At 28.1% G+C, this 27,265-nt stretch overlaps 1 protein-coding gene across 1 annotated transcript in view; it reads left to right on the forward strand.

Annotated features, from left to right (window-relative positions):
- LOC111636999 (remodeling and spacing factor 1-like) overlaps nucleotides 1-27,265 on the forward strand; it is a 112,500-nt gene that overhangs the window by 41,478 nt on the left and 43,757 nt on the right. Inside the window, exons 4-7 of the mRNA XM_023382406.1 lie at nucleotides 813-1,012; nucleotides 3,308-3,453; nucleotides 10,367-14,577; nucleotides 25,197-25,271. Coding sequence (XP_023238174.1) covers nucleotides 813-1,012; nucleotides 3,308-3,453; nucleotides 10,367-14,577; nucleotides 25,197-25,271 — 4,632 coding nt within the window. The remainder of the gene's footprint in view (nucleotides 1-812; nucleotides 1,013-3,307; nucleotides 3,454-10,366; nucleotides 14,578-25,196; nucleotides 25,272-27,265) is intronic.

Consider the following 27,265-nt stretch of genomic DNA (forward strand, 5'->3'; position numbering starts at 1 on the left):
ATTTTTTAATTAAAATAAAATTAGTCTATTATAATCTCAGTATTTTCATATCTTTTTATTAAAAAACAAAAACCAGTTTTATTCTGAAATAGTGGTCATACTCTATGATCATCACTACATGTAGAAATATGTTTTTGTAGATCAGGTCATTAAAAATGACCGAAAGCATTCATATAGATAATAAAACGGCTGCATATTAAGTAAAAGGTTTTATTCAAGGTTTAGTTGTTTTTATGAATTGCAGTTAGAGAAGAGTCTTGATTACTTTAGCCATGTAAAACTATTTGATTTGTGCATCTGTAATAAGATACATCAAAAATGTCTTTAAAGCTTCATATATGAAGCATTATTGGATTCAACACTAGTCTACTATTAACAATTTTTACACATTATGTGCAATTTTTAATGATATACAGATATATAATAAAATGTAAATAATGTTTTAAATTATTTAGAACTTAATAGTAATAAATTGTAAAATAAGTATTAATTCTGTCAAAAAATTTTTATGAACTCCAATATTTTAGTTTTTTTGTATGTGAAACACTAAAATTGATTTTTACAGTTTTAGTGATTAAATATATCATTGTCTTATAGACTACAATAATTAATTAATTTTTCTAAATGAAAGAATTTTCATAATTTAATTTACATTCTTCACAATATGTAATTGAAAGTAAGAGATGAAAGTAACATTAAGAAACAAAAGTAAATATTAAAACAAATAAGATTTTTCCTTCCTTTTAAAACATTAAGTTATATTTATAATTTTTCTAGTAATAAAAAACCTAAAACTTTTGTTTATATTTTAGCGTTTACTGGAAACACAATTTGACTGTAATGGAAAATTCAAATCTGAAGTCAATAAACAAGAAGCTGTTTCTCTGAGAGTTCTTCCAATTGGAAGGGATGTGCAAGGTCATATGTATTGGTATCAGTTGGACAGGGAATTAAATGTTCGAGTATATCGTGAAGATGCAGATGATGAACGTTCATGGAGATTGGTGTGCCAGTATGTATATTTATAAAACCATTAAAAAATTTTTTATCACTATTTGAAAGATTGTGTTGATAAATTGTTTATTATTTTAATGATTGATCAAATGATACAATTAACTATATATATATATATATATATATATATTATACTAGCAGACTCGGCCATGCATTGCTGTGGCTCAAAATGTATCTATTATAAATGTATAACACTTCCCCTGTGGGGGGAATTTCAAAAAATCTCTTTTTTGTGTACATTCTCTTGACATACCCTATTAAAACACCATCAAAAACGCAAAAAACCGCTTCTAAAGTTATAGAAGCCATGTTCTTCACAGTAAGCCTTAATCCCATTCCTCTCCTCGCAGAAGGAATTTTGACATCTAAATTATATAAAAACACATGCAAATTCAAATGCAACATTGTGTGAAAATTTCAAAGCAATTGGTGAAGAACTTTCAGAGATTAACTATTAGGAACAAACGAACATTACATTTTTATTTATATAGATAGTATTAATTTTATTTTTGTTTGTGGTTCTGTGAATTGGCTATCACAATCAAAATTATCTCTCATTTTTCAAATTAATGAAGAAATAAGAATGGTTCTATCAGTTATTTGTCCACTCAATTTGGAAAAATCACCAATAAGTTAACTTGTTTTTACAAAAATTAAGTAAAAATACATTGAACTATATTTCACACTATACTGAAAGTAAAGCTTTGGCTCGTTCAAATTTATCAAACTTAAAAAAATGTCTAGTTTAATTTTTTTTGAAAAGTGTTGTTATGCAATTAAAGTCTAAAAATTAATTAGGTTTGCATTAATGAAATAGTAAATTAAGTATATTTGACCATTTTGGCTCAATTTCAAATTTATGGGTGGTGCAGTTGTGTGAATCATTGAGTAATGCATTGGTGCAAGTTCTCATTTCATAGATAAATTCATTTTATTTTATTTTTCCCAAAATAAAAACAAAATCTTATCTCTTAATAAGCTATTTTATTTTTACAAAAATGGTAATTAAAATAGTGTATCATTTTTCTAATATATATTATAATATGTATCTATAAATTTATATATATTATATATTAAAATGATTTATTATTTTAATACTACCATTTAAAGACAAATAGTTGCAATTATTACCTTTGTATCATTTGAAACATTCCAGTTATTTTAATAAAAGATACATGATACATTTTTTCTCTCTTTGTCATCATCCCTTACATTGTCAGTGTTTTTAGGTTGATTATATTCTCTGGGCTGAGAATATAATGAAGATTGTGCTTTGGTTAGTATAATTATAAAAATTGATGGTCAAAGAAAAGTCACTGTTATGTGAAATAAGTATAAATGATTTGAAAAAATGTTTTGAACTTGTTTGTGAAAAATTATGATCATCATCATCTAATAAATATGATGATAATTTTGTATATATATTTTGTTTATATTTATAATAAAATGGATATTGTTTTGAAACTTATAAATTTTAAAATATTTTTTACAATATATAAAATTTCATAAACTCTTCAAAATGTCAATTTAAAATGCATGTAACATTTTTTTACAAATTTTAATACTGATAATACAGTATTAAAATTTGTTGAATCAAAGTGATTTTCCATAAGCCAAAAAATTGTAGTACAATTGCTTTAAATAGGAAAAATTAGAACTTTCATTTAAAGTTATTTAACAGTGATTTATAAGATATTAAAGGCAGAACATTATAATAAGTAATGCTTTGATTTGTATTTAAAAAAGCATAGGATGATAATGTAGGGCAATTCAAAAAGAATGATACTCTTTCATAGGTGTGTTAAAATATAATTAGAATATTTACGATCATGGCACAATTATTATAATAACTCTCAAGCTTTTTAAGTTTTAAAGTTATAAATATTTGTAAGTCCAATATTTTTCGATACATCTAAAAGTCCGATATTTTTGTAATAAGCCAAATGATTGCTGGATTTCTTTCAGAATATTTTAAATTATTTAATACATATTAATTTAATTATAATTATTAAATTTAATAAGAGATGGTGCCTAATGCTTACTTCTAGTACAAAATTATTTAATATTTAATCATTAATAGTAGTGGTAAAGTAGTCCAAAAATCTGGCAATCGTTTGGCTTGTTATAAATAATGTATTGGTAGTAACCAAGAAATATGTTGACATTTTTTTATTATTTAGAGTGTTTTTTTTATATATTGTATAAATATTAATGAAAATTGTAAAAACCTTAGTTAAAAAAAATAAAAGAAAGAGATAATTATTATTTATTTAATAATTATTTTGATGATTAGAACACGGGATGAATTGTCCGAGCTTATTGAAACATTGGAGATGAACACACTCTTACCAAAGAAAGAAGAATCATCATCAGCATGTAGTGAAAATGGTGATAGTAATATAACTGAAGCTTGCGAATCTAAGACTGGATTTATTGATGGTAAGAAATTTTAAAATGTGACGTTTGTATTATTATTTTTATTTAATTATTTATTTAAATTATTTTATCTTACATATAAAAATCTAGGAAAAGTTACTCCATATATCAGACTTTTTATAGATGCCTAAACTTTTTATCATAAGAATATTTCCAAACTTATTTTTAGTACTCTGTTATAAATTTATTCTGAAGATGAATTTGGAAATATTTTGTAGGTACAGTAGAACGTCGTTTATCCGAATCAGTTGGGGACGGGTTGTTCGGATAACTTATTTTTCAGATAATCGATTATGTATGAAAAAATATATTAACCTATCCCATGTTGAAATTTTTCTCTGTTGCATGTCGCTTTGCGTTGAATTTTCATCGATGTTAAGCCTAACATAAACTTTTTAAAATAATAATCGTGACTATTGTATCGTTAAAAATTATTTTTTTATTTTGTACAAACAAAATAAATATATTTAAAAATATAAAAACCAAAAATATATACTTTAGAAGTTGATCTAGTATCAAAAACGTTCGATTCAGCACGACACACAGTCCTCAGAAAAACATTACGCAAAAGTGTCAGTGCTGCCAGCTAAAACACACACACCAACAAAAAAAATAGTAGCCCAAGATATATCCAAAGATTGCAGCGCCACAGCACTAGCAAAAATTTAAATTTGCCAACTGGAATGCTTTCAGATAACCGACGTTTCGGATAAATGACACACTACTGTAATATATTTTATTTTATTTTATCTTTCTTAAGTTATTTTGTTTTTATAAAAATAAATTTGAAATAATGTATGATTTGAATATATAACAAGTCAAAGAATCCTTTGTTATATTTTATTATTAAAATACCATATTTTCTGGTATATAGGACACACTAGTGTGTAAGATGCAATTCTTTTTCAGGAGCATTTTTGGCAAAATTATTTTATTGAAGAAATTATACATTGTTGAAAATAATTATAACATCTTATCATATATTAATTGAAAACTAATTTAAAGAATTTTATGTAAAACAATTATGTATCAATATTAGAGAAAAAATGTACAATTATAATAACTATTTTAATTTATCCAGCTTTGAAGATTAGGATAAAGATTATTTTCTGAAATCTTTTTTGCATTTGAATCAGTGTTATTGTGATCATGTGCAAAGTGCCCCCTATTGCTTTCGCACCACTTGACTGAAGGGTCAGTACCATGTCATTGATGCCTATGTCAGGACTGACACCAATATGTCTTTAGGGAAGACATAGAAAACTAGTTGGCTGTTAGTCGTCACTTTAGGTGAGCAGTCACTTGCATAGGCAGATGGATTTGGGATGGAGGAGGTTTAAGAGTCAGTGCAATGGAAGGAATTGCACTCCATTACAGATTTAACTAAACAAATACACATTTATTTACATAGGATTTACATATTGATTACAATAAAGATCATAATAGCTAGTCATTATAAGGTTATCATGGTGGGTCTGTAACACGAGAGAGAGTTTACACTAGAGTGTGAAATGATAAATATCTTTTATTGTAAGAATGCTGAGAAAGTTTGACACTTGAGGGTCAGGAGAAGATAGGCTTTGATAATCTGAAATTGTGTTGTGACTCTTTTTTGATATACAGTCGAGTACCCCCCATAAGATCATAGATACGTTCCATTCTTTAGGAATCTGATTTTTTACGAGTCCTTCCAATCACAGCCCGACACGTGTGAAGTTTACGGACTACGGCTGATTGAAAGGTTTTCTTCCATAAAATTAATCGATTCTAGACTAATCCGACTCAACATTTCCAAAATACGTATATATTTTTTTGGAAATAATCCGTATAAACTACGCTATAAACAAAAAATTGGTGGATTACTTANTCCATAAGCCAAAAAATTGTAGTACAATTGCTTTAAATAGGAAAAATTAGAACTTTCATTTAAAGTTATTTAACAGTGATTTATAAGATATTAAAGGCAGAACATTATAATAAGTAATGCTTTGATTTGTATTTAAAAAAGCATAGGATGATAATGTAGGGCAATTCAAAAAGAATGATACTCTTTCATAGGTGTGTTAAAATATAATTAGAATATTTACGATCATGGCACAATTATTATAATAACTCTCAAGCTTTTTAAGTTTTAAAGTTATAAATATTTGTAAGTCCAATATTTTTCGATACATCTAAAAGTCCGATATTTTTGTAATAAGCCAAATGATTGCTGGATTTCTTTCAGAATATTTTAAATTATTTAATACATATTAATTTAATTATAATTATTAAATTTAATAAGAGATGGTGCCTAATGCTTACTTCTAGTACAAAATTATTTAATATTTAATCATTAATAGTAGTGGTAAAGTAGTCCAAAAATCTGGCAATCGTTTGGCTTGTTATAAATAATGTATTGGTAGTAACCAAGAAATATGTTGACATTTTTTTATTATTTAGAGTGTTTTTTTTATATATTGTATAAATATTAATGAAAATTGTAAAAACCTTAGTTAAAAAAAATAAAAGAAAGAGATAATTATTATTTATTTAATAATTATTTTGATGATTAGAACACGGGATGAATTGTCCGAGCTTATTGAAACATTGGAGATGAACACACTCTTACCAAAGAAAGAAGAATCATCATCAGCATGTAGTGAAAATGGTGATAGTAATATAACTGAAGCTTGCGAATCTAAGACTGGATTTATTGATGGTAAGAAATTTTAAAATGTGACGTTTGTATTATTATTTTTATTTAATTATTTATTTAAATTATTTTATCTTACATATAAAAATCTAGGAAAAGTTACTCCATATATCAGACTTTTTATAGATGCCTAAACTTTTTATCATAAGAATATTTCCAAACTTATTTTTAGTACTCTGTTATAAATTTATTCTGAAGATGAATTTGGAAATATTTTGTAGGTACAGTAGAACGTCGTTTATCCGAATCAGTTGGGGACGGGTTGTTCGGATAACTTATTTTTCAGATAATCGATTATGTATGAAAAAATATATTAACCTATCCCATGTTGAAATTTTTCTCTGTTGCATGTCGCTTTGCGTTGAATTTTCATCGATGTTAAGCCTAACATAAACTTTTTAAAATAATAATCGTGACTATTGTATCGTTAAAAATTATTTTTTTATTTTGTACAAACAAAATAAATATATTTAAAAATATAAANTTCAGAATATTTTAAATTATTTAATACATATTAATTTAATTATAATTATTAAATTTAATAAGAGATGGTGCCTAATGCTTACTTCTAGTACAAAATTATTTAATATTTAATCATTAATAGTAGTGGTAAAGTAGTCCAAAAATCTGGCAATCGTTTGGCTTGTTATAAATAATGTATTGGTAGTAACCAAGAAATATGTTGACATTTTTTTATTATTTAGAGTGTTTTTTTTATATATTGTATAAATATTAATGAAAATTGTAAAAACCTTAGTTAAAAAAAATAAAAGAAAGAGATAATTATTATTTATTTAATAATTATTTTGATGATTAGAACACGGGATGAATTGTCCGAGCTTATTGAAACATTGGAGATGAACACACTCTTACCAAAGAAAGAAGAATCATCATCAGCATGTAGTGAAAATGGTGATAGTAATATAACTGAAGCTTGCGAATCTAAGACTGGATTTATTGATGGTAAGAAATTTTAAAATGTGACGTTTGTATTATTATTTTTATTTAATTATTTATTTAAATTATTTTATCTTACATATAAAAATCTAGGAAAAGTTACTCCATATATCAGACTTTTTATAGATGCCTAAACTTTTTATCATAAGAATATTTCCAAACTTATTTTTAGTACTCTGTTATAAATTTATTCTGAAGATGAATTTGGAAATATTTTGTAGGTACAGTAGAACGTCGTTTATCCGAATCAGTTGGGGACGGGTTGTTCGGATAACTTATTTTTCAGATAATCGATTATGTATGAAAAAATATATTAACCTATCCCATGTTGAAATTTTTCTCTGTTGCATGTCGCTTTGCGTTGAATTTTCATCGATGTTAAGCCTAACATAAACTTTTTAAAATAATAATCGTGACTATTGTATCGTTAAAAATTATTTTTTTATTTTGTACAAACAAAATAAATATATTTAAAAATATAAAAACCAAAAATATATACTTTAGAAGTTGATCTAGTATCAAAAACGTTCGATTCAGCACGACACACAGTCCTCAGAAAAACATTACGCAAAAGTGTCAGTGCTGCCAGCTAAAACACACACACCAACAAAAAAAATATTGGAGTAGTCCAAGATATATCCAAAGATTGCAGCGCCACAGCACTAGCAAAAATTTAAATTTGCCAACTGGAATGCTTTCAGATAACCGACGTTTCGGATAAATGACACACTACTGTAATATATTTTATTTTATTTTATCTTTCTTAAGTTATTTTGTTTTTATAAAAATAAATTTGAAATAATGTATGATTTGAATATATAACAAGTCAAAGAATCCTTTGTTATATTTTATTATTAAAATACCATATTTTCTGGTATATAGGACACACTAGTGTGTAAGATGCAATTCTTTTTCAGGAGCATTTTTGGCAAAATTATTTTATTGAAGAAATTATACATTGTTGAAAATAATTATAACATCTTATCATATATTAATTGAAAACTAATTTAAAGAATTTTATGTAAAACAATTATGTATCAATATTAGAGAAAAAATGTACAATTATAATAACTATTTTAATTTATCCAGCTTTGAAGATTAGGATAAAGATTATTTTCTGAAATCTTTTTTGCATTTGAATCAGTGTTATTGTGATCATGTGCAAAGTGCCCCCTATTGCTTTCGCACCACTTGACTGAAGGGTCAGTACCATGTCATTGATGCCTATGTCAGGACTGACACCAATATGTCTTTAGGGAAGACATAGAAAACTAGTTGGCTGTTAGTCGTCACTTTAGGTGAGCAGTCACTTGCATAGGCAGATGGATTTGGGATGGAGGAGGTTTAAGAGTCAGTGCAATGGAAGGAATTGCACTCCATTACAGATTTAACTAAACAAATACACATTTATTTACATAGGATTTACATATTGATTACAATAAAGATCATAATAGCTAGTCATTATAAGGTTATCATGGTGGGTCTGTAACACGAGAGAGAGTTTACACTAGAGTGTGAAATGATAAATATCTTTTATTGTAAGAATGCTGAGAAAGTTTGACACTTGAGGGTCAGGAGAAGATAGGCTTTGATAATCTGAAATTGTGTTGTGACTCTTTTTTGATATACAGTCGAGTACCCCCCATAAGATCATAGATACGTTCCATTCTTTAGGAATCTGATTTTTTACGAGTCCTTCCAATCACAGCCCGACACGTGTGAAGTTTACGGACTACGGCTGATTGAAAGGTTTTCTTCCATAAAATTAATCGATTCTAGACTAATCCGACTCAACATTTCCAAAATACGTATATATTTTTTTGGAAATAATCCGTATAAACTACGCTATAAACAAAAAAATTGTAGGATTACTTACCGAGTGTGCACTATTTGACATTGCCATTGCTAAAGCTTGTTTTCATTGCGGAACAGCTCAGCAAATAGCGGCCGATTTCTACCAACTTATTTTTCTGCGAAAACTTCGTTGAACTTTGGAGACATCATTAATATAAATAATTTTAATCGCCGTTGAATAAGAAATGTTTCTTTCACAAGAAATGTATAAAATTACAGTACTGTATTAGACTTACGGTACCTAATTTACATACTGACAGACGATAGTTAGCGTAAAAATCTCCGTAGCGTGGCGCCACGCTAGACGGCGGAAATTATATATTTAATTATAACAAAGTTACAATAAGTTAATATATAATTATATATACAGTACCTAATTTATATATAATTNTCAGCAACTGATCTAGTTTCCTCCTCTTCGGCTGATTTACTTTCCTCTTCTTTAACAGAATCCTTTTGTATGTTTTCTAATTCAGCTTCCAGCAACTCTGCCTCCTTTTTTGTTTTTTCTTCCTGTATTTCCTGCTTGCCTGTGAATTTAGCAATATTTTGCTCTGTTATTTCCAAATTTTCATGCCGAGAAAATCTTTGAAGTAATGTCGTTTCCTCAAAAAATTCTTCTACAACTTCCCTCATCTTTGCTTATATATATATATATATATATATATGATCAAAGAAGATAGGCTCCAATAAGGGAATGTATTTGGCTCCTTGCAGACAGGATCTGAATCAAGGCAGCAATCCACAGTAATCAATATTGAAGGGATCTAGTCGGCTATCTGGCACTGAGGATAAACTCTAATGATGGCCGAACTGTAGGTAATAGTCAACTGGTGATGACAGAGAAACTGCTTGTTGTCATCTGATTCTCTCTCTTATTTTTGGGGTCCTCCCCTTTTTTGGAAATTATTACTTAGAAACTCTTGTAATATAAGCAGAGGTGCATTATTATATTAAAATTCAATTGTCAATGGTAACATCCTGAAAGTTTTTTTATTGTCATAATATGTGTAATGTACAGTACTATAAAAATTTATATATAAATTTATTAGGTTTTTTATTATTGAAAATCATAGTTTTCAATTTTATATTATTATTAGTTTTACTAGGTAAGAATATGGTCAATTAATGGTGAATGTTTTGTTCCAGTTGATAGTGTATACAAGAATATTATTTATTTTTTAGTTTATTATTTATTATAGAATATCATTTATTTTTATAGTAATTTTCATTCATTTTCAAAATTCAATTTGGATTCTAGTTTCATTTGTTACCAAACTAATTTCATTTTGACAGCATAATAATTATGTAATATAGAATTTTTAAAATTTTAAAATTTTGTTTATTGTAATTTAGAATGAATCCTGGTTAATATTTATATTTTATGAAATAATTTGTTTCTTCTTCTAGGTACCAAAGCATCTGTTGAACCATTCTGCAAACCACAAGTTACAGATACTGGTCAGCTTGTTAAACCAGAAAATGAAGTTAAAGAAGAAAAAGAAGCAACTTTGTCAATGGAAATTCCTTCTGGGTGTGCAGTTAAAATAGAAACCTCTTGCAGTGAGTGTTCAAAAGAACATGATGTAACAGGTTGTGATAATCGTAAGAATGAAAAGAAATCTGAGTCCTTATTAACTGAAAAGAAAAGTTCTAATAGAGAAAGAGAAGAAAAAGAAGAGACAAATAATAAAAGTGTAATTTTAAATTTGCCTGCAAATGATGAAAGAACTCAAATTAAAAGTGAAGTATCTGAACAATGTACTTCAGTAGAATTGAAGAATGAATCCATAAATAATGATGAAAAAAGTAAGAATGTAGTTGAAACTCAGTTACAAGAAAAATTAACTCCTAAAGAAAGAGATAGGTTTTCTTTAGAAGTAGACACAGAAAAAGAACATTCTTTAAAAAGTAACATTCCACAACTTTCTGCTGAAAAAATACTTGATAACCAATCACAACAAAATAATGAAAATAAAACATCAGTTATCTCTATGATATCTGGAAATGTTCTCAGGGAATCAAAAACTTTGCATCCAACAATTTGGAAAGAAAATCAGTATTTAGATTCTGAAGCTTATAATAAATCAATAATTTCAACACCCAAAGATCTTAGTAATAAAGTTTTTTCTTTACAAAGTAGTAATTCAGAATTAAATTTTTCTAATGTAAGTAATTCAACAATTTTAAGTCAGACTAATCAAGAATTAAGACAGGTTTATCCTGAAATTAAGGACTACAGAGGATGTGAGAATATTCGAAATAAAAGTGGAAATGATGATAAACATGAATATGAAAGGCCACTAATTAAAACAACTAGCTTCCACCCATTTCCTAAAAAGGAAATGGTAGCTAAGTTTGAAGGCAGAATATTGTCTGATCATTCTTTGAGTCATCATCCAATAAATTTAACATCAGAAAAAATGAAGTCAGATGAAAAGATGATTGCTGAAAATTCTTCCAATTCTACATATGAAATTTCTGCAAAAGAAAAATTTTTACAAATTGATTCTAATAAAAATTTGTCAAACAGATATATTGAAGACAATGAAAGTCAGTGTGCTGTAGATTTAAGTATTGGTTCTCGTAAAACAGATTCTGAAGTTCAGAAAATGAAATCTAATTCTCTGAAGTGTGATAAGTCAGTATTTCAGTTGACACACATAAGAGATGATCAGTCTGGTGAAAGTAGTGAATCAAGTATTCCAATTTTAGTGAATGAAACAATAAATAAATTGCCACCATCTTTTTCAATAGATAATGATAGACCTCCTCTTTTAAAAGAAATTCATAGCAGATTAGATGATCATAATAAATTAATTCCTGAAGGTAAAAAATCAAGGAGAAGTAGTGCATCAGAAACATTATGCAATGTGACTCACACTGTTATTGGAAATAGAAAATCTCCTATAATGAGAATGGATGAAGTAAGTAGTGGTAGATTGATTTCTGAATTTAATACAGAAAGTGACAATAAAGTTGAAAATAAATGTGATCGAACACATTTAAGTGATAAAAAGAGAGAGCATAATGAAAGCAAAGAAGTTTCTGAAGTGCATGGATTAGTTACATCACAAAGTAAGTTACCATTGGAATCAAATAAACCAACACCAGAACAGAGTAGAATTAGTGTTATTCAAAAGTTGTATGATAATTCTCAACACATTTCTTTAAAAGGAGAAGGTTTTCCATCCTCTATTGATCAGCAGATGTCTGAAACAGATAAACTAGAAACACAAAGAAATGAAATTTCAAATAGAGAAGCTGTTGTTAATAAGGAATCTATAGGTGAAAATCAGTTGCAAGAAGTAATTAATAAAAAAGAGAAATTAGAAAAGCAGTCTTTACATAAATCTTCTGGAATGTCAAAGCATGAAAAAATGTCAATTTCAGATAATAGTTCAGAAATGAATAAGTCAAAAGAAAATGAAATTTGTAAAACTGTTCTTCAAAAAAGCAGTGATTTGAGTGAAAAATTATCCCCTGTTGAATCTATTGTTCATTCCAAACTTGAATGTGAAGAAATCAAAAGCAAAAAAGATATCATTGAATCATCATCGATTTCTGTACAAAGTTCAAAGCATGTAAAACCTTCATCATTACTAACAAAAGTTGATGTGTGTATAACAGGCAAAGATAGTAAAGAAGATAACACTGAAAGAAATTTAGACTCAGTAGAGAAATATAAAAAGAAGAGTAGTAATGAAACAAAGGCGGAATCACTAGAAAAAGTTAATAAAAAAGACAATGAAATAAACTCAGAATCGTTTGAAAAATGTAGAAAGCCAATTATGAAAGATACAGATTTAAAATCACTTCAGAATTCAACTGATAAAAGTAGTACAGAGATAGGTGTGAGATTAGAAGAGAGCTCTGATAAAATAAAAACTATAGAAAATACAGAATTGGTTGAAAAAACAAATAACAAATATATTTCAGAAGTATATAGTGGTTCACATGAGAAAGATAGCAAAGAAAATGCTGCAGAGAAAGATTCTGGTTCATTAGAGAAATGTACAAAGAAAAATTTTACAGAAACTAACTTAAATACAGAACTCCCTAAAAAGACTAACAAAAAAGACATAAAAACAAATGTAGAATTGCTAGAAAAAAGTAACAGAAAAAGTAATTCAGAATTGATAGAGAAATGTGATAAAAAAGATGTATCAGAAACTAATACAGAAATTATTTCAGATTCTCTAGAAATACTTAATAATAAAGATTTTTCAGCAAAATCAGTACAACATAATGAAAAAGAAAAAACTAGTATGAAATTATTAGATAAATGCAGTGATAAAGATAATACAGGAACAAAGGCAGAATCTTTAGAGAATTATAAAACAAATAACAATGTAGAAATGAACAAAGAATTGTCAGAAAAGTGCAACAAAAAAAGTAATAAAGAAGCTAATGCAGAATTTTCTGATAAACAGAGTAAAAAAGATGATGTAGAAATTAATGAAGAATTATTAGAAAAAAGCAACAAAACTGATACAACTACGGAACCACTTGAGAAGTGTAACAAAAAACATAATTTAGATTCAAATACAGAATTATTAGGGAAATCTAATAAAAAGAATAAGATGGAAAAGTCTGATGAAAAAAATTTAAGAACTTTAGAAAATAAAGAGGGAAATAAAGAGCAGTCTATTCAAAATGAATTAACCACTGCTACAGCAGCTTGTAAAGAAACGAAGGTAGATACTACTAAATCTGTTCGATCTAAAACATCAAAAGAAAAAAGGAATTCTCTAAGTAACTTAAGTAGTGAAGCTACAGTTACATCAACAAGTGCTTCTAAAGACCTAAAATTGATTGAGAAGGAATTAAAAGAAAAACATTCTGATAGAAGTATTACTTTAACAGAAGAAAAACAAGGTAATGAGAAAAATAAAAATTTAAAAAATGATAAATTTGATGAATGTAATGATTCTGTAAATGATAAAATTTCAAGTCCAAAAGATAAAAATCTTAATAAAGAAAATGATAAATGTAAATCATCTGATGATTTAAATCAAAACTGTGATGTTACAACAGAAAAAGAAATTATTAAAACTAATGATGAATCTGTTGAACAGTCAACAGAAGAAAAATCTTTGGATATTTCTGGTGATGTAGAAAATAAAAAACAGTCTAAATCAGAAGACCAAGTAATAGACGATGATAAAGAAAATGATAGTCAAATGCAGGATGACGACGATAAAACAAATGATTCTAAAACAGAGCAATCAAAATCGGGTAAAGGAAAAAGAAAACGAGGACAAGGTGTTGTATTTTCTGATAATTCTGAAGCAACAGAACAATCTCAAGATAGTCAGGCTGATTTTATTATTTCAGAAGGATTCTTAGAAATATTAGATGGATCAAAATCCAGGGGTAGGGGTAGGGGGAGAGGGAGGGGTAGAGGTAGAAATCGTGGAAGAGGAAGAAATAATAATTCGGCAAAAGGAACTGAAAAAGTTGCAGAAGAAAGTGTTCCTCCAGTTCCAGTTAAAAGAAGTAAACGAATTCAAGAGCAATATCAGAAAAAAATGACAGAATTAGCAGAACAGATGAAAAAAGAACAAAGACAATTAGAAGCAATGGCTAAAGAAAAGGCTGCTTTGATGGCAATAGAAAAAGTGAGTATTTAATCAATTAATGCCCTTCTAACAGTTATATTTACTAATGGAACATTTCACAAAAATTTTTTAATCATACATTTTGTTTTCCAAATTCATAAAGCTTACAGTTGTATATCTGTGAATAGCCTGATTTCATGATTACATATTTAATGAATAAAATCAGTTAAATTTAAACTATGCATGAAAATATTTGAATTATACTATTTAATATAATTTATTATTTGCATTGATATCAGTTGTTATTTTAAAAGTTTATTTATTATTATTTAATATTGAATGTCCAAAATTGATTTACACTTTTAATAACAATTTTTAAAAATTAAAGTAATGTTATAGATGTTTATTAATTATTATACAGTAATACCCTGAACTTACGCGATAGGTGGGACCAAGCGATAACCGTGATTACCATTGGAATCAAATAAACCAACACCAGAACAGAGTAGAATTAGTGTTATTCAAAAGTTGTATGATAATTCTCAACACATTTCTTTAAAAGGAGAAGGTTTTTTCCATCCTCTGTTGATCAGCAGATGTCTGAAGCAGATAAACTAGAAACACAAAGAAATGAAATTTCAAATAGAGAAGCTGCTGTTAATAAGGAATCTATATGTGAAAATCAGTTGCAAGAATTCGAATTTGCGTAAGTCGGGGTATAATTTCGCAATTTGTGTAAAATCCAAGTCACATGTATATAAGCTAATAAATGTTCTCAATCTTATCTCATCTTTTGATTCGTTCATGGTTACAAGAAATCACTACATAGAGTCTCTCAAGTCTCCATAGATATAACAAACACAGAAATAAATAACACAAAATAAATTGTAGCTATGTGTTGATTCCGCGCGACACGTCCGAACATGTAAGCCGAACAATAGTGTAGGGGGAGTGAGTAATCAAGAGTTGCATGGCACTCAACACAAAAGACGAATCGACGAGATTTGAAAATCGCTTAACTCCGGGTTTGCGTAAGTCGAGGTATTACTATAGTTCTAATATTTTTTAGTTGCCATGTAGATAAGAACTGTAAATAGATTTTCATTTTTCAAAATCTAAATAACTTATATAATGTTTGAATTCTATACTATAAGCATTTTCAGACATTGATATGTAATATAAATATTTTACAGAATTTATTAGCTTTTTTATAATATTAATATTTCTTCATAGCTACATTAAAATGACTACAATAAAAAGTGTATGGATTAATTGGAAATATTTCTATTGTTGTGGAAAACTGTTTGTAATAGAAAAATATTTTCTTGTTCAGCATGACTGAATTAGCCAAGAACAATTATAGTCTTGTAACTACAGAAATTATATAGATCTATAATCAATCTTTCATTATTTTAATTTCTACCAAACTATCCCTAAATTACTTAATATTTTGAGGGGCTAGTAACTTATTTGAACTTTTATAAAGACATAATTCTTATTTATCCAACAACATATAAGTCCACTTCCTTTCTGGACACTTTATTATTCAAGAGGATTTTTTACTATTTTCTCTTGAAGTTAATAATTTGTATTCTTTTCCTATATTTCTAAACTTATTTACGTTCCTCCTCTGTAAACATACACAATTTATCTTCCCAGTCTTCAATAGCTCTATTTTCCTGCATTTTCATGTCATTGTTCTATTGTTTCACATTGTGGATATAGTCCTCTTTTTTCATTTTTTTTTTTACAATCTTTCTGGATTTGATTTTTTTCTTTTTCTTTGCAAAATCAAAATTAAAGTGTAATTCCTAACATATTTCTCACAATAGTTGTGTTCTTTTATATATAACTTATAAGGAATGTCCATATGATATATGATTTGGCAGATATTTTATGACTAGATGCTAGTCTGATGTTAACTTTCATCTTTTTTCTCTTGGATTTGAGATCATCCGTGGCTTTATCTATACCAGGGGTCGCCAAACTTTTTTAACCGTCGATCCCCAACCACTTTCCAAAGCCTCACATTGACCCCCACTGTAAAGTTTTATTACAAGTGTATGTGTATGGGCAAAAAAAAAGTTGTGACCCCTTAGCCGCATCGACCCCCCATTGATGTTGCATTGACCCCTGGGGGTCGATATTGACCACTTTGGCGACCCCTGATCTATACCATAATTAAAATATGTGCGCTAGTGATTATGAAAGAGGTCTAAGTCAAAAATAGGAAGACATTGAATTTATTTTACAAACTATTTGTAAATTTTACAATCACATAAAAAAAACCTATTTTGCAAAAAAATATTTGTGATTAATATTAATGTTAAAAAAATTAAAAAATTATTTTTTAATTTTTACAAACTCAAAAGTCATCTACAAATGAAAAATGCATAACTTAAATCACTTTCATAATCACTAGCAGTTATAGTATCAGAAAATTATACTTTAGCATGTGGCTACACCTCTGTTTAATAGTTGACTCCTTTCCCACCATATGATGTGTATCAAAAAAAGAACCAACAGTGTGTTACTATAGATTTATGGAGATATGGATTACAGGATTAGCATAATTGTCAGATATCAATTAAAAGGAATAGAAAAATGGAAATAAATCTTGTGAATAATTTTTAGAATGCTATAATGAAGATTGAAGACTAGAACAAATCAGAATGGCAATTGCCAACTGGTTCCCAGTAGCAGTCAGTCTATTATCATATTAGTGATTATGGTAAATGTAGAGTAGGTTTTCATGCTTGTTTTGCTTGCTGATGATGAAAAAAAGATAAACTGATTATGGACATTAACCAGAAAACAGAACAAATTCTCCTCTGGGCTTAAGCCCAAACAATTGGAGAAAACATTCCTTTCCTGGAGTAAGTACAAAAATAAATATGGATAAGTGTTTTATGGATAATGCTATATGCTCATCTTCATATCAATTTCATATTTAAAAAAAAATTTTTTTTATCTGAAGATGAGTGGATAGCTCAAAAGTGTTCATCAGTATTTACTTTTGTATCTACTCTAGGAAAATATTTTATGTTATTTTAACTTTGAGTTATCATTATATAATATTGTAATAGAAATACAGTGGAACTTCGGTATACGACCTTAATCCGTTCCTGGTGTTTGGACTTATACTGAATTGGACGTATACCAAACCAACCTTTTCCATAAGAAGTAATGTAAAAATGATTAATCCGTTCTCATGTAAAAAAAATGGCTAACTTTAAACACCTTGCTTTCCTTACTAGTTTCTGCTTGATTTTTTATGAGATCAGTATGTATCCTTTTAACTTTCTTGCAAATAATTTCTTTCGATATGCTGTTGCCGACACACTGTTTTTCAGTTATCCAAAGCAACAGCAATTTCTCGACATGATCTAATGTCTTCGATCTCTGTTTAGAAATTGATTTAACCCCTTTTGCAACGTTAGAAAATTTAATAATGTCTTTATTTTTCACAATTGTCGATATCGTTCTCGGAATATGGAATGCAACAAGTTAAATCTCGAACACGCGTGCCATAAGCTAATAAATGTTCTCAATCTTATCTCATCTTTTGATTCGTTCATGGTTACAAGAAATCACTACATAGAGTCTCTCAAGTCTCCATAGATATAACAAACACAGAAATAAATAACACAAAATAAATTGTAGCTATGTGTTGATTCCGCGCGACACGTCCGAACATGTAAGCCGAACAATAGTGTAGGGGGAGTGAGTAATCAAGAGTTGCATGGCACTCAACACAAAAGACGAATCGACGAGATTTGAAAATCGCTTAACTCCGGGTTTGCGTAAGTCGAGGTATTACTATAGTTCTAATATTTTTTAGTTGCCATGTAGATAAGAACTGTAAATAGATTTTCATTTTTCAAAATCTAAATAACTTATATAATGTTTGAATTCTATACTATAAGCATTTTCAGACATTGATATGTAATATAAATATTTTACAGAATTTATTAGCTTTTTTATAATATTAATATTTCTTCATAGCTACATTAAAATGACTACAATAAAAAGTGTATGGATTAATTGGAAATATTTCTATTGTTGTGGAAAACTGTTTGTAATAGAAAAATATTTTCTTGTTCAGCATGACTGAATTAGCCAAGAACAATTATAGTCTTGTAACTACAGAAATTATATAGATCTATAATCAATCTTTCATTATTTTAATTTCTACCAAACTATCCCTAAATTACTTAATATTTTGAGGGGCTAGTAACTTATTTGAACTTTTATAAAGACATAATTCTTATTTATCCAACAACATATAAGTCCACTTCCTTTCTGGACACTTTATTATTCAAGAGGATTTTTTACTATTTTCTCTTGAAGTTAATAATTTGTATTCTTTTCCTATATTTCTAAACTTATTTACGTTCCTCCTCTGTAAACATACACAATTTATCTTCCCAGTCTTCAATAGCTCTATTTTCCTGCATTTTCATGTCATTGTTCTATTGTTTCACATTGTGGATATAGTCCTCTTTTTTCATTTTTTTTTTTACAATCTTTCTGGATTTGATTTTTTTCTTTTTCTTTGCAAAATCAAAATTAAAGTGTAATTCCTAACATATTTCTCACAATAGTTGTGTTCTTTTATATATAACTTATAAGGAATGTCCATATGATATATGATTTGGCAGATATTTTATGACTAGATGCTAGTCTGATGTTAACTTTCATCTTTTTTCTCTTGGATTTGAGATCATCCGTGGCTTTATCTATACCAGGGGTCGCCAAACTTTTTTAACCGTCGATCCCCAACCACTTTCCAAAGCCTCACATTGACCCCCACTGTAAAGTTTTATTACAAGTGTATGTGTATGGGCAAAAAAAAAGTTGTGACCCCTTAGCCGCATCGACCCCCCATTGATGTTGCATTGACCCCTGGGGGTCGATATTGACCACTTTGGCGACCCCTGATCTATACCATAATTAAAATATGTGCACTAGTGATTATGAAAGAGGTCTNTACAAATTATAATCAGAAGAAATTTAACAAAGTTATAAACCATAGCACCGCAAACGTCTAGTCTGGTGTAGTACACCGATAGTGCTACTTGTTCATAGATGGCGCATATAATTGAATTAAGTTGTATACCGAACAAAAGTCGTTTACCGAGCAAAATTTGTTTCGTCCAAACAGGACGTATTCCAAATTGGACGTATTCTAAAGCAGACGTATACCGAGGTTCCACTATATAATATTATTCAATTTAATACAATTGAACCTGTCTATCTCAAACATGTTTATCTAGAAAACCTTGTTATCTCAAAATTAAGTTTTCTCCTGTGCATTTTCAGCCTAACTTCAATATATTTTCTGTGTTTATCTGAAATAATTTTCTCCCAAAACATGTATATCTCAAATTATGGACTGAAAGGTCAATTACAAATTCAAAGCTCAGTGACTATATTGCATAAATTGCATTTGAGAAAAATTCCTTAAAATATAGTACAGTACATAGTTGCAGTTTAAGTTGCTTTTATCTGACTTGCTTGGCTTGTCTTATTTGTTGAATAAAGTCATGCATCAGAAAGTAGCTATTGACAAACTCTTTCTGTTAAGATATGTCAAAATGTTTTATAACTAATACAGGTATGTACTGTAATTACTATTGTATTAATACAATACTGTACTTCCAGTCAAACCTTTTACTGTTTACTGTGTATAAACCTCTACATCTCAAAACTTGTCTATATCGAATTTTTTCTCATTCCTAAGAGATTTGAGATAGACAGGTTCAACTGTACTTGACTGTACTAATGTTAAAGATATTTTGCTATTAAAACAACTAAGTTTGAATAAGAGACGAAATATTAAAGATAAAATTTTAAATACTGTTTTTAATTTAACAATTTACAAAGATATTACAGTGGAACCTCGCTTAACGAGCACCTCACATAACGAGTGTTTTGCATAACGAACAAAACAAATTGTAAAAAATTGCCTCACTTAACGAGCGATGTTTTGCATAATGAGTGACGAGGAGAGAGGAAAAGTCCCGAATTGTGCACATGCTCCATCAGTCTGTGTTTAGCACTTGTTTTGCTATCATCTTAGTGTTGCTTGTGATCACATATTTTTCCAAACTTGTGTTCACACATATTATGTATAAACATCAACAACCATAACCCATTATATAATAAACACGCCAAATGATATGCCAAATTATTAGGCTACGTAAAGGCTATAAATAAATATTAAAAATTAATTGATTTGACTAGAGGTAGGCAGTTATGCTGCCGTCTCGTATTAAATTTAATGACCAATTCCAAATTAAATTTTAGAAATGTCTAAATGAAAAATTAATTATTTATAATTATTAAATTTAATAGGAGATGGCAGCATAACTGCCTACCTCTAGTCAAATTAATTAATTTCTAATATTTAATTATAGCCTTTACATAGCCCAAGAATTTGGCATATCATTTGGAGTGTTTATCAAGCATATTATCTGTGATTTTTTTTTTTGTACTGTAAATCGAATTCTTATTTCAGGTTTGTTCATTCTGTGCTAGAAGAAAAGATGATGATGATTCATGCTCCTTAACAATGCACATTGAACAATTTTCTTTGAATAAATGTTATACATAAAATATTTGAGTATTTTTTTTTTTTGGTATGGAACACATTATCATATTTTACATTAATTTCTATGGGAAAAATTGTTTCGCTTAACGAGTGTTTCGCATTATGAGTATGATTCTGGAATGAATTATGCTTGTTAAGTGAGGTTCCACTGTATGTTTAATGCAACTGTTATAAAAGAATGTTATTAATTAAAAATAGTTAAAGGTATTTTTTAATTACTGCTTTGAGTAGTTAAAACTTTAGAATAATTTTGATTAAGTTATTTATAATAGATGTATGATATGTTATATATTAAGAGTGTTAATTAATTTTTTGGACATTCTAAAACATTATTATTTAAATAATAAATATGGCTATAATAATTTGATAATTTGTGTAATTATTTAAACATTTTTTTCACATGGAAATTTTTAACAATTTATCATGACTGTTTTGTTTTGTTTATGCATCACTGTTGAATTTCTGAAAAAGCCAAGATTTTTTTTTACAGTTTTATGAGTGTTAACAACAAGAATATTTGTTAGCTATCATTATAAAATTATTCTGTCAAAATAATTTTTTCTATTATTAATGATTATATGGCATCATTAAATTATTGATAAAATAAAGTTTCTAAAATTACAATAAAAATATTTGATGATTCCAAAATTTTGTTCACATGGAAAAAGTGACTCAATAATAATTACTAAATTCAACACAAAATTAAACCTTTCTCAAGAAGTCTGTGTGTTTATTTTCAATAACATTTTCATGAGACAATTCCTTTAAAAAATTTTGCAGAAATAAACCTTATATACAGGGTGCGGCAGAAACAACATTCTGATTTGGCAGCAGCATTGCTTTGCTCGTAGTAGAGGTACAACAGTGGGTGTGGTCTTTTTTGATTTGTTAGTGCATGCCATTTTTAGTTACTGTCATGGCATAGAGCAGAGAGCATCATGCTTTTGTTGTTGAAGAGTTTGTTACGAACGGCAAATCTGTGATAACAATGCAACGGGCCTTCTGAATATGCTTTCAGCTCGGGTGTCATGATCTGGTTCTGGCTGCACCAACAATTCGTCATTGAGTTTCAAATTTTAGACGAACAGGTTCAGCTTTAAAAAGAAAGAGTCCTGGCTGCCCTAGAAGCATAACAAGACCAGAAGATGTGGCAGCTGCTATAGCTTTCATACAGCAATCGCCCAAGCGATCTGCATGCAAACATGCAGCTGCATTAAACATGTCTGATTGTAGTCTCCGCAGACTTACTCAGCTTGCTCCACATGCATCCATACAAAAGGATCGTCGTTCAGGAGTTTAATGATAGGGATTATCCAATCTGTAAAACTTTGTGTCAGGATATTCTGCAGAGCATTCTCCCAACAGTGGTACTGGTCTCCAGTGACAAAGTCCATTTTCATTTATTGGGGATGGTCAACAAACAGAACTTCAGGTACTGGACAGTAATCCTCAAGAACGCCACCAACGACCACTTCATATTCCGAAAGTTACGGTTTAGTGTGCCTTAGGTGATTTTGATGGTCCTTATTTCTTTGAAGAATACGGTGTTACAGTGACAGTAATGTCAGAGCACTATTGTGAATTGCTTGAGAATTTTCTCCATCCATTAGTTAACGGTTTACTCAATGATCATGATCTGGAAGACGTATGGTTTCAGCAAGATGGTGCCATGTTGCATACCTCTAGAAGGTCATTTGGAATTTTCAGAAACTTGTTTCCAGGCCATTTTGTCTCTTTACAGGGTGATATTGGTTGGCCACCACATTCGCCAGATTTGGTCCCATGTGATTTTTTTCTGTAGGGCTATCTGAAATCAAAAGTGTACCAACACCTACTAACAAATTTGCAAGAACTCAAGGCAGCAATTACACAAGAAATCATGGCGATTCCACTGGACATGGTCTGCAGATCAATGCAAAATTTCCGAAAGAGACTTCAAAACTACATCGACATTGACGGTTGCCATTTAACTGATGTACTCTTCAAAACCTAATGATTTTGAAGAGTACATCAGTTAAATGGATGACAGTGGCATACTGTGTACTTATCAGGTATAAAAGATTTCTTTCTCTATCTTGCTTTGTATCTTTATTATTGTCATTTCAAATCAGAATGTTCTTTCTGCCGCACCCTGTATATTTGTTTGAGTTCTGTGTTGAATTTAGTTTCCAAAATTTTTCTCTGAAATAGAACATTCAGTTTATTTTCTTATATAATAAAACCTGCAAAAGCTGGAACCAGAAGTAGGCCAGAAATTTTCAGAAGCCAAAAGTTCCAATATTTTTCAGTAAACAATTACATTAATCTAACAAATATTCTCTGAAATTCAGAAACTATGAGAAATGGATGAAATGAAAGAAATCATGATAATGCAACTCAAATATGAGGAAGTATAAACACAAAAGCTAGAAACTTGTGTTTTGTATTTTTGCATTACAATAAAATTTATAAGAAAATAAGCATATTTTGGCAACATAATAAGCATAAAGATTACTGCAAATTATAACAAGTGAATGTAAAAAAGAAAAGAAAGACTAAAGCTGTACTAACAATAAATAAAGTAGAATTAACTAAATTTAGTTTTGAGAGATTGACAAAGGAAGAGAAATCACATTTGGATACTAACCATACCCATTCTGTCATCCTGTTTGATTATTAATGAAAGTTCATTGAAAGATGTGATAATTGCTCTATCAGTAGAAACCTGAGTAGAAGGTTAGATCATCTTCCAAAAATAAGATTGGTTTATCCCATTATAATTATGCTTTTCTGCCTGAGTCCCACTTCATTAAGTATTGTTCTATTGAGGTCTATTGACATATTGTTTTATTAAAAATTGAACTTTTCCCATTTATTTATATGTAAAATTTTTACAATATATACAAATATCACTAATAAATGATGAACATATGTAAATCATAAAAAAAATTATTTTTTCAGCCAATCCCATAAAAGCTTAAAGAAAGATTTTCAGGGCATTTGTATAGGCAATAGAAGAATGTTAAGATTATCCTATCAATGATGGAAGACCTGCAAAACATAGAAAAACAAAATAGTCCAATTGAATTCCACTTTTGCAGGTTTTACTGTATTGAAAATTTTAAAGTAATAAAGTAAAATTTAAATATTTTAAAATCTAGAAGACATCAAAATTGAGAAAAGCAACATAGTTTAATAATCTATAAAGTTGTTTTTGTAGTAAAACATTTACTACTGCTGTATTAAATTCAGTTCAATTTTTTTTATATTAATTTAACTATCTCATACAGTACTCAAACAGAACATTTCAACATGTGTCTTATCATAATTAAATGTCGTTTTAATTATTATTCTCTTATTAGAACATTAAAGAAATATATCCTCATTGACTTTAAATCTTAAATGTTTTATTGATGAAATATTTTGAATTAGAAAATTTTTATATTAATGAATGTTGTTTTTCTCATTATTATATCAAGAAAGCTGATAAAACTATTGACAATTATACATGTTTAGTATCAAAATTATAAAAGAATAATTCTTTCTTTTTATCTAATCAAGAAAATCAAGTGTTTATGATCTTGTTGATTTTAATAACCAAATATTTTAAAGTATATTAAGTTCATCTTCAGAGTCTTTGAAAACTTTAGAATAGAAAAAAAAATATATTTTATTGTTAAAAATTCAAAATACAAAACCATTTGTATTTTGAATTTCTACTTATAATTTCATTATTTAATAATTTGATTGTTAAAATGAACAAGTTTTAAGAAAGCAGTTGTTTTTCTTGATTACATAAATTTAATATTTTATTAATGAAAAGGTATAAATATATACAATCAAAAATATTCTTTAATAACCAAGTGTTTTCACTTCATACAAAATTTTTTGCAAATAAAATTTTATTCTATTTGAGAAATATGCTTTTTTCAGATTTTTGTTGTTTAAATTTTTGTCTTACGTTATATAATATGATGAATATTGATGAGTTTTGTAATAGTTATGCCAAAAGCTTGTTTGGTTTGATTTCAGCACTTTTGCTTTCTGCTTGATTCTTTTATTTTGCTACTTACATGCTTGTTTGCAGCAAAAACAGCAGCAGAAACAGAATGGTGTGGTGAAAAGGCAACGTGGTCGACCTAGGAAGCATCACTGTAAAAATGTGGGTGTTTTTTTTAACCAACTAACTTCTACATTTTATGTTGCTGCAATTTTATTTTCTAAAGCTTTATTTTTACTTTAGATAGCTTGCAATTTTTCTCTTTTCTTTCGATCAGAAAAATCTTCTCAAACTGAGTTTATATCATGCTGCATGTTTCTTTTATTAAACCCTTCATTATAATTTATTAATGAATAACTAATTATTTTGAAATATTACTATTTATAATTAATTTGTTTATAATATAATCTTTTATTAAATATAAGTTAAGAATAATTTATTACAATGGATGGAGTAATTATTTAACAAAGAAATTTATTTAAAATTAAGTAATTAGATATATATATCTAATATATATAATATTTTTAATTTTTATATTAGTATTTTAAAATAATTTAATTTTTTAAATTTTTATAATTTACATACATATTAAGACTTTAATAAACTTTAATTTTAACCAATGCAGTTTATCCTTAATTATGTATTAATTGTTTCTAACTGGAATGAGTTTTTAATGGCATTAAAAGTTATTCAATAGAATAACAATAATAATTTAAAACTAACTAAACTTATTTGTTTATGCCACTAAATAATAATTGGAAAGTAGATTTGAGTTAAATTTTTAATGCTGTTTAAATTTAATTTCTGAAACATGACCAAAAAAATTTGCATACTGATTGAAATATTTCTTTGAATGAATGATATATAAAATCAACAGGTTTCTAAATGCAACTGTTATGTTTATAAATTTTTATATTTTTATTCTATATTTCATTTTTTTGCTACATATAGAAAACAAGTAAGGATTTGCCTTTTGATTTATTCTATATGAGCCTTGTTACATTTATCTGAATTCTATTTATATTTTAACATAGCCTAAAAATTAACAAGATTTTGTCTATCTTAAGTTTGGAGAACAGCCAAAGAAAACTAAGAGAATGTGGAAAGTACAGAAATGCTTTTTGCATTGAAAAATTTTTACAAGAAAAAAGAGCAGTATATCATAAAATATTATCATGGTATTTTAATCCTCATAATATACTTCTTCAGTCAGTCTTCTCATTATTATTATTCCCATTTGGCAATCACCAAAATTATTTAACAATTATTAGATACTGTTATTAAGAATTATTTCTTTTATCAATGCATTATATATATATATATATATATATATAATACTTGGAAAATATATAAGAGTAAACTTTCCGGTATCTGTTATTATGCATTGTATCATCACTTGCACTATCCATAACATATCTTTTTTGTATGTTATAAAACTTCCATTATATTAAATTTTTAATCATGTCTTGTATTAAAGTTTCAGGTGTTTTTGAAAAGTAGCAATGGTGATATAGTAGAGTCCCACTAGTCTGAACACCACTAATTTGAACTTCTGCCTAATCTGAACACATTTCAGTCAGCGGAGAGGAAATTTTCTCTAACAAGAGGTCCACTTAGGGGTGTTTCCCTTTCACTTTCCTGAGTGAACCATATGAATAAGGCTTCATCAAGCTTATCAAACATTGAGGGCCTTGATGTTTGTTGTTTTCAACTGATTTTTCTGAAGTAGAAGCACAAAACTGCTTGATCTTTGTGTGGTTTTTTTTTCCAGTCGGTTATTTTGGCCTTGTCCATTCCAAAGTCTACTGCAAATTCATTGCACTTTCACTCTTGTCTAGCCTTTTCAAAATGTCCAGCTTATCTTTTAACATACATGTATGTTTCCATTTCGTGACCATTGTAGCAGCAGACTAAACTAAATTAAAATAATGTAGAGAAAAGAGTGTATACAACATCCACAATTAAGCATTCTAACTCACAAAGTAGCATCAGTTAACTGATTGGAATCCTAGACTGTGTATTAAAAACAATTTTAGAATGTGTATTAAAAATTTTTTACAGTTAAAATAATTTTAAGGTAAACAATGAAGGCATGTTGCCATTTCAAAATTACAAAACTTGTTTTTGTCAATTGTTTGCATCCTCTATTGAGTACA

Source organism: Centruroides sculpturatus, unplaced genomic scaffold, assembly GCF_000671375.1.
Source record: "Centruroides sculpturatus isolate CEXI.00-Female unplaced genomic scaffold, Cexi_2.0 scaffold60, whole genome shotgun sequence".
Classification (NCBI taxonomy): domain Eukaryota; kingdom Metazoa; phylum Arthropoda; class Arachnida; order Scorpiones; family Buthidae; genus Centruroides; species Centruroides sculpturatus.